A 9,767-nucleotide genomic window follows, 5' to 3' on the forward strand; every position below is an offset into this window, starting at 1 on the left:
GTTTCCATTTCACTGTTATTTTAGGCTTATAGAAAAGAGTTGGGGGAGGTTTCCATTCCTTTTTGTATTTTATGAAACAATTTGAATATGATATGGGTTACCTGTTTTTGGGAAGTGTATTAGAAGTACCTAGGGAAATGGGTTGGGCCTGGTTAAAATTTTAAACTACTGATTTGGCTTTACCTGTCTTTAGATTTTTTCACTTCTTCTTTTTATAAATCTTTGAGTTGTATTCTTCGTGTGTTAATTTTCAGTCTTTCTTATTTTCCAGTATATTTATTTAAAATTATTAAATGTTTTTATTCCACCAATTTTGATAGTCCCATTAAGTAATAAATATATTGAAATTTTCATCATTTTTTAAATATATAAAATATGTTTTTAAATTTCCATGTTTAAAAGACATTTTGTGGGTTTCTCTTTTCAATATTGATTTCTAATATTACATTATGGCTATAGATTGTGGTTTGAATGATATTACAGGTTAGATATTTACTGAGACTTTCTTTCCTAATGCATAAGTTTTATAAACATTTTATTGGATTTGAAAACACTGTTTACACCTTAAGCACAAAGTTGCATACACAAACATATACATACATGTATGATTGCCATAATTTTTTAAGATGCTTGACTTAACACAGTTTCTAATATCTCAGCAGTCCTCTTAAGTAGTACCAAGGACCTTAACTCTTATTTCTAATCCCTCTCATTATATCTCAGGTTTCATTTTTATCTTGTTTTTATGTTCCCCCTTTGTGAGCATTCTCTCTCTCTCTTACTATTTAATATAGTGACAGTTTGGATCCACTCACATATTTACTAATTTCTTTGTTTACTATTACTTTTTCATTCTGTTCCCTTTGTCCAGAAACAGTTTCTTTCTTTCTAGAGTTTATGGAAAAATCTTTTACTTTTTCTTTTAATAAAAATGTCTTTGTCTTTTCTTTTGAAAGATGGTTAAATTTAGTATAGAATTCTAGGTTTAGTATAGAATTTTTGGGTTTTGCTTGAACAATTTATTCATTGGCTTTGGGCCTCTGTTTTCATTGATGTCGTTTAAAATTTTTTCCCACTATGGTTTATTACATGATATTGAAAATAATTCCATGTGCTATACTGCAGGACCTTGTTATTTACCTATTTTATGTATAATAGCTTATATCTGCTAATCTCAAACTCCTAATTTAGCCCTCCCCCACTCCCTTTGCCCTTTGGTAACCATAAGTTTATTTTCTATGTGTGTGAGTCTGTTTCTGTTTTAAAATAAGTTAATTCATATCATATTTTATATTCCACATATAATTCATATCATCTGGTATCTGTCTTTTCTTTGTCTGATTTACTTCACCTAGTATGATAATCTCTGGGTCCATCCATGTTGCTGCAAATGGCATTATTTCATTCTTTTTTATGGCTGAGTAGTATTCCTGTGTGTGTGTGTGTGTGTGTGTGTGTGTGTGTGTGGGCACATGCCACATCTTCTTTATCTGCTTATCTCTCCATGAACATTGAGGTTGCTTCCATGTCTTGGCTATTGTAAATAGTGCTGCTATAAACATTTGGGTGCATGTACACTGATTTCATTTTACTCTCTTCTTAATTTTGAAGCATTTGAGAAAAACAAATGCTATCTAATATTATATGATATTAAAATATAATGAGATCATTCATTATTAAGAACAGACTGTTTCATTTTTTAAAAAATTGCTATAAATATTCTATGTGGAAAGCATCATGACATTTCTTAGATGAACTTTTGTGGACCCTTTTAGACCCTCATTTTGCTATTACATTATGTTTAATTATAAACATGCTTATGCATTTATTATGGGCTTCCCTGGTGGCTCAGCTGGTAAAAAATCCACCTGCAGTATGGGAGACTTGGGTTCAATACCTGGGTTGGGAAGATCCCCTGGTGAAGGGAATGGCTACCCACTCTAGTATTCTGATCTGGAGAATTCCACGGACTGTATGATCTATGGGGTTGCAAAAAGTCGGACATGACTGAGTGATTTCACTTTTGTTTTATGCATTTATTATCTTATTATGTAATAACCTTTCCTTTATTATAAACATTATTACATATTCTACAAACATTGATCAAAACTACTTTTTACAAATTTTAGATTTTGAAATTTAAATGTGCCAGCCAAATCATACTGTAAAAACTTAAACTGTATTTTATGTTCAGAAAAACAGAGGGGAAAGTATATTCTGTAGCATCTATACTGAGAACTTATTCAAGGGATTATCTATTCTCTTCTTCACAGTATAAAAAAAAAGTAAGTCTGTATTTCATAATTTGATATCTTTGAGAAGAGATTTAAGACAAATGCTAATGCTGTGCATATGTATTGAAACAATGCAGTTTTGCACACACTTTATTGTTATTATTTTTTTCCATTTATTTTTATTAGTTGGAGGCTAATTACTTTACAATATTGTAGTGGGTTTTGTCATACATTGACATGAATCAGCCATGGATTTACATGTATTCCCCATCCCGATCCCCCCTCCCACCTCCCTCTCTACCCGATCCCTCTGGGTCTTCCCGGGCCCGAGCACTTGTCTCATGCATCCAACCTGGGCTGGTGATCTGTTTCACTATAGATAATATACACGTTTCGATGCTGTTCTCTCAAAACCTCCCACCCTCGTTTTCTCCCACAGAGTGCAAAAGTCTGTTCTGTACATCTGTGTCTCTTTTTCTGTTTTGCATGTAGAGTATCATTACCATCTTTCTAAATCCCGTATATATGTGTTAGTATGCTGTAATTTTCTTTATCTTTCTGGCTTACTTCACTCTGTATAATGGGCTCCAGTTTCATCCATCTCATTAGAACTGATTCAAATGAATTCTTTTTAATGGCTGAGTAATATTCCATGGTGTATATGTACCACAGCTTCCTTATCCATTCGTCTGCTGATGGGCATCTAGGTTGCTTCCATGTCCTGGCTATTATAAACAGTGCTGCGATGAACATTGGGGTTGCACACAGTTTAAACTTCTGCAAATCATTCTCTTGACTTCAGATAATTTCATGATTAGAGTAAGACAACTAGTTTTAAAATGTGATAAATTATCCTAGCCTAGCCCAAAGCTAAGAAATATAGAGCACAAGGATTTTTAAAGTATGTTTTGCCTTGTGCCTTCATATAATTATTTTGATATTTGTCTCTTTTCCTATGCCAGAAAATTGGGAGGGGTGGGGGAGGGTGGCTTATGTTCTTGAACTTTACACTACTGATGAAAAAAATCTGACGTTAAACACATAGATATCCAAGTCTGTGTGCATTTATTTCTTATGAAGACACTATTTCCATCTGAAACAGGATCAGTGTGATACACAGACTTTGTCATGTAATTGTTGATTGATTTACTTCAATAGTTTGTTTCATTTGTTCTTCAGTTTTGAGTTGTACAATTATCTTTCAAAATGCTTTGAAATTCAAACCTTTTGATCAGAAGCATAAGATTTATTTTTAATAGTCCTTTTATTACTAGTACCAATAGTGTTCATCGTATCAAGTAATGTCTCATTCTCCATTTTTATATAATATTGTGTATTGCGTGCGTGCTTAGTCACTCAGTTGTGTCGAAGTCTTTGCGACCCCAGGGACTGCAGCCCGCCAGGCTCCTCTGTCCATGGGGATTCTTCAGGTAAGAATACTGGAGTGGGTTGCCATGCCCTCCTTCAGAGGATCTTCCCAACCAAGGGATCCAACCCAGGTCTCCCTCCCTGCAGGCAGATTTTTTTACCTTCCTGAGCCACCATCTTTCAGCATACCTATTAACACTTACATTCTCTAATCACCTGAATCATTATTATTGTCTTTAACCTATAGTGCCTTCACATTTATAATCATTGTTTGTGTCACATCCGTTGTAGGAAAATTAATAGCATAGAAAAGAAATAGTTTACTCAATTTACAGTGTTTGAATGAACATCAATTTCTTAATTTTTTAGTCAAGTTCTAGACCAAAAAGTTTCTGGGAAATATGAATGATTATGTAAATTGATTGCTTTAAGAATAGCTGTGTTATTAAGTGATTATCATGTGAATATATAGTAGTGGCATCTAAAATTTTATGGAATTGCAGAATAAATGCTGTAGAAATAATGAGCTTTCTCTTGCTAAGGTCTGTACAATCTGATATTCCTGGGAAATCAAAATTACTGAAGAGCACATGAAGGAGTATGGCAGACAACACATAATGCCAAAAAAGTTTGCTGTTTTCCTTTTCCTTATTACCTTTAATCTAATTCTGGTAAGTCTTCTGATATATTTCTTTTCTTTCTCCTCCCCTTACAACATCCCCCAGGAATAGCAACTGAACCCTAACAAGAGTTCACTGTAGTAAATTAAGTTTCACTGGGACCATTAACATTTATTTTTAATTTCTCTCTTGTAAGTGTTGTAAATAACCTGTTAAAAAGTTTGCCTTTTTAGAATAGTAGAACTTTTTCCTAAATTAATTAAGAGAGTTTACAATGACAGTATATTTGATCCAATTTCTGCCTTTGCTTTATTCATTTATACAACATTTAGTCAAGATCTGTATTCCTGACAGTTTTTGTATAATTTTTTCCCAACACCATACATATTATGGACAATTTAAAACATGAAGTAAAATTGAAATATTTTACACTGAGGAATATTTTACACTCGCCAACTAGATTGTGCCACAAATATTGACTAGATTTGCTTATCTCATGCTGTGTGTCTGTTCCTCTCTCTGTCCCTCCAATTAATCCATGTGATTTTTGATGCATTTCAAGATAATCTGTGGGAATTATTACCCTTTCCCTTAAATACTTCAGCATATATATTATTAACTAGAGTTTAAAGTTATATTTGTTCACAGTTTTTTCTTTTAATTTAAAATTTACATACATTAAATTCACAAATCTTAACATAATATTAATAGTTTTAACAAATGCACGCCTGTGTCACTCAAATTTCTATTAAAATACAGAACATAAAAATAGCCTCAGAAAAGTTCTTTCATGTTCTGACCCAGTTGATTCTTGCTTTATCCACTCTCCCACATTGGCAACCACTATTCTGATTTTTAAAATACCACAGGTTAATCTTGTGTGTTCTAGAACTTCAGTATATACTTTTCTAGAGACAACACTCTAGTTGCTGTGCAAAGAATAAGTTATAGGAGAACAAAAGTAGGATCGTGTTTGATGCATTTTCACAAATGGTACATATCACTCAAGGTGCTTGTGGGTTAGACTCCAGTATTGCTAAATCATTGCTGGTGAAGAAGCACTGGTCCTTTAAAACTTCCTGAATTTCTTTCCTGTGGTTGTAAAAGTAGAAGCTGCAGCTAGTTTTGAGGGGGAGCTCACTCACTCACCATTTTGGGGAGAATCCTGTTTAGGAGTGCACTTTGAGTTAGGTGTCCATTCATTTTTATTGAGAGAAGTGTGTATTCTTATGGAAGAAGGAAGTAAATAGATACTATCAATCTTATAGCAGACCAGGAACTAAATAGGAAAATGGACTTAAGAGGACCCGTGTGAAGTAAATGGCTAATAGATACCAAGAGCAATAATATTTAATATTGGTTTATTTTTCTTACTGATCATAGTCCCTTTACATTATTTGTAAGCCAAAGCAAAGGTTTTAGACATAGTGGTGTTTTGAATGTGGATATTTATGAGATATTATGTCTGTTCTTTTTTTGAAGTCAATATTATATTAGATAAGAATGACTTCAATAGGATATTTCTGGTGATTAGCAACAACCATTAAGAAGTATAAAGTACAAGTTATAAAATAAACAAGTCATAGGGATGTATACAGTATAAGGAATATAGTCTGTGTGGTTTAGTCTATTATTTGTGGGCGAAGTGTGCTATTGAGAGCTTAAGCAATACACAGGCATGAAAGATTATCAGAGAGGAATGATGCAAAATTTTAGAAAAGTTGTTGTTGTTGTTTAGTTGCTAAGTTGTGTCCAACTCTTTTGTGACCCTATGGACTGTAGCTTGTCAGGCTTCTCTGTCCATGGGACTTCGCAGGCAAGAATACTGGAGTGGGCAGCTATTTTCCTTCTCCAGGGGATCTTTCTGACCCAGGGATCAAACCTGTGTCTCCTGCTTTGGCCGGTGGATTCTTTACCACTGAGCCACCAAATGAAAACCAGAAACTAGGGAAGTGTAAACATTTCTGGAAAAAAGGGAGAGGAAGAAAGTAGATGGAGGAGGGGAAAGAATAAGAAGTAGGAGGAAATAGGGAAAAGAGAGAGGAGAAAGAAAGGGAGAGAAGAGAAAAGGCATGTGCTTTATATGGGCCCAATTGCCTGAGCTGAAAACAACTAAAAGCTCTGCCAACAAGGCAGTTTTCAGAAGGTTTACATGAACATTCTGTGTTTAAAAGAATGGGAGTCTCGTTTTTGGACTTATAAGCTGGTAAGTTTTCTTGGCACCAGGTTCTGTGACTTCATCTCAAAATACAGAAGACCTGATCTGGTTCCATACTGAGGATATAATATGCCTCATGTCCTTTCACATTTTCCATAGATGCAAGTGTTGACTCAGGACTTTCTTCACAGCTTCTTTCACCTCCTTATTTCTCAAGATGTAGATGATGGGGTTCAACATTGGGGTTACCACTCCATAAGACATTCCAATGATCTCATCAGAAGTGTTTGTGTCCTTTGACTTGGGCTTCATGTACATAAAAAGGGCTGAACCATAGAATAAGATGACCACAGTCAGGTGGGCTGAACAGTATAGAAAAGACTTTTTTTCTCCCTTCAGCAGAATTAATTCTAAGGATGGAAGAGAGGATGAAAACATAGGAGGTGAAAATAAATAGTATAGGAATCACCAGTATAACAATATTTGTCACTGTCATGATAATCACATTGATGGTAATATCCGAACAGATGAGTTTAAGAAGGGCCAAGATCTCACAGGTCATATGATCAATGATATTATTACCACAGAAATGGAATATCATTGTTATAATTGTTTGTAATAGAGAAGTCAGACAACCTATGATCCATGATCATGTAGCCATGTGCACATACAGCACCCTGTTCATGATGGTGGGGTACCTTAGGGGGATGAAGATGGCCACATATTGATCATATGCCATCACAGCCAGGAGAACACGCTCAGTGGAACATAACCCAAGAGAGACAAACATCTTCAGAGCACAGCCAATGAAAGAGATGGATTTTCTCTCAGACCTAAATATAATGAGCATTGGGGGGATGGATGATGACGTGTAACAGATGTCTAAGAATGAGAGATTCCCAAGGAAGAAGTACATGGGAGTGTGGAGGCAAGAATCCAGTATGCTGATGATAATGAGGAGGCTATTTCTAGGAAGATGATCATGTACATGATGAGGCAGAGCATGAAAAGACAAAACTGGAGTGCTGGGTATTGAGAAAGCCCCACCAAGAAGAATTCAGTCATAGCTGAGTAATTTCCCATTTCTTTGTGTCCATGTCACTCACCTTCATGGCTTAGAAAAGGACATGACTCAGGAAAGTTTACATTTATAATAGAGATTTTCAGCATACCTTCACTTCCAGTATTGTGCTTGACTCTTGGTTTTTTTGTTTGTTTAAAAGTCTCAAGAGCATGTTTAACAGGGGCCATACCACCCTCAAGGGGTTGCAGATTCATTTTTGGAGGGATTCAGTTCAGTTCAGTTCAGTTGCTCAGTTGAGTCCAACTCTTTGTGACCCCATGAATTACAGCATGCCAGGCCTCCCTGTCCATCATCAACTCCTGGAATTTACTCAAACTCATGCCCATCGAGTCGGTGATGCCATCCAGCCATCTCATCCTCTGTCATCCCCTTCTCCTCCTGCCGCCAGGGGAGCACAAAAAAATCCCATGTTTAATATAGAAGCACAGACATACTGTATCAGTTTCCTAGTGCTGCCAAACCAAATTACCACAAACTTGGTAGCTTAAAACAAATGAAATGGGTTCTTTCACAGTCTGGATGCCAGAAGTCTGAGATAAAGGTGTTGGTAGGCTCACACTTCATCCCATGGCTATAGAGGAGGATCCTTCCAGCTTCTGGGGGTGCCTGGTGCCCCGTAGCTTGTGGCCACATCTCTCCTGTCTCTGTTTCTGTATTTTTTTTTTTAATATTTATTTAATTTTTTGGCTGCACCAGGTCTTAGTTGTAGTGCGGGATCTTTAGTTGCAGTATGCAAACTCAGTTGCAGCATGTGGGATCTAGATCCCTGCCCAGGGATCGAACCTGGGCCCCCTATGCTGGAGCACAGAGTCTTAGCTGCTGGACCACCAGGGAAGGCCCTTTGCCTCTGTCTTTATGTGGCTTCTCCTCTGTGTGTCTCTTTTACGAGAGCCTCAGTCATTGGATTTAGGGCTCAGTCTAAATCCAGGATGATTTCATCTCAAGATCCTGAAGCAATGTGCTTGACTCTTGGAACACTTATAGGAATAAGAAAGGGCAGAGCTATTGTATTAATGATAGATATAAAGCTTTAAGAAATCCAAAACACCTTAGATCTACACAGCAGCACAGTCAAGGCTACTAATTCTCCAAGAGTTCTTATGGGAAGTGCCAGATAAGATTTAGGAGGAACTACTTTTCAATGTAGGAGTATCAAGATGCCTTCATTAAGGCAAATTTTGAATCTGTTTTCTGATGAAGATGGCCCCTATTTAAAAGATTACATAATATATCACCATATCATTTAACCTGGATATAATTTGGTAATTTGTTCAATTTTTAAGTCTCAAATGGAAAAGTAGGAAAAAGCGCTACTTATTTGTCAAGTTGTCATTAGAATTAAAGTTGATAAAAAATCTGTTAGGTACCTCAAAGTAATGGTTCCAACATGGCATATACATGTGATATATAATTATATTTATTTTTTGTAATATAGTAATATTAAATGTGTATTTCCATATACATATAAAGGTGAAGGAAGAACATCTCCTTTTCTTTCTGTTCAAGAAAGGTCCCAGGTTAAGGACACCATTTTTCAGAATTTAGGTCAAAATAAGTGAAAATGGAAATAGTAACATCACCAAAAACACTGAATCAATCCGTCACGTAGGCTTATCTAAACCCCTTCAGTTACCTTTTTTCTCACATACACCATTTTTCCTCTTGTGATACTGTTAAGGAAAAAAATTTTTTTTTCCTCCATGATCTTTGTCAGCAACCCCACAAAATAATCTAATAGAGAAATATCTATGTAAAAACTGTGCTGGCCATACAATACAACTTCAGCCAAAGTCTATAGCCCCTCATCTAATCACATTGTTACTCCCAGATTCTTCTAACATGGAAATTATGGAGGCACGACTGTCACCGTAAATATTCTGCAATGACCATGCTGAGTTTCTTATCAGTCTCCTTACACTACTACCCTCTTTCTTCTTTATGCTTTGTTCAAAGTGTTTTCTTATTAGAAGGGCCTCTCTTATCTTAGATATTACCTTTTCAAGGAAAGCTTTCCCACTTCCTGTTGTGAGGAGGATTCCCCTTTTATGCACCGCTGTCACAGCACTCCATACTTTATATCTCTTGTAAGATCTTTCATATATTCATTTATTCATTTCAAACTATGCCATATATACTGTAGTAGGTAATAGGGATCCCATTGTGAGGTCTTGCTTTTCAAAACGGGTCCTGAATGCAGAACGTTGTGAGAGTTATTTTGTTCTTTTAAAAAACAATTTCTGTGCTACATAGCATGTTTCAATATGAAAAAATTATGGAATATTTTACAAAAACATTTTGTCAAA

General features: G+C 35.7%; 1 protein-coding gene across 1 annotated transcript; it reads right to left on the reverse strand.

Moving 5' to 3' along the window:
• Window positions 1–6,524: 6,524 nt before the first annotated feature.
• OR13D1 (olfactory receptor family 13 subfamily D member 1) lies at window positions 6,525–7,463 on the reverse strand. The gene is given in 3 exon segments (XM_020869473.2): window positions 6,525–6,749; window positions 6,751–7,349; window positions 7,352–7,463. Coding segments are annotated over 3 exon segments (936 nt in total).
• Window positions 7,464–9,767: the final 2,304 nt, after the last annotated feature.

Source organism: Odocoileus virginianus, chromosome 31 (genome assembly GCF_023699985.2).
Source record: "Odocoileus virginianus isolate 20LAN1187 ecotype Illinois chromosome 31, Ovbor_1.2, whole genome shotgun sequence".
NCBI classification, from domain to species: Eukaryota; Metazoa; Chordata; class Mammalia; order Artiodactyla; family Cervidae; genus Odocoileus; species Odocoileus virginianus.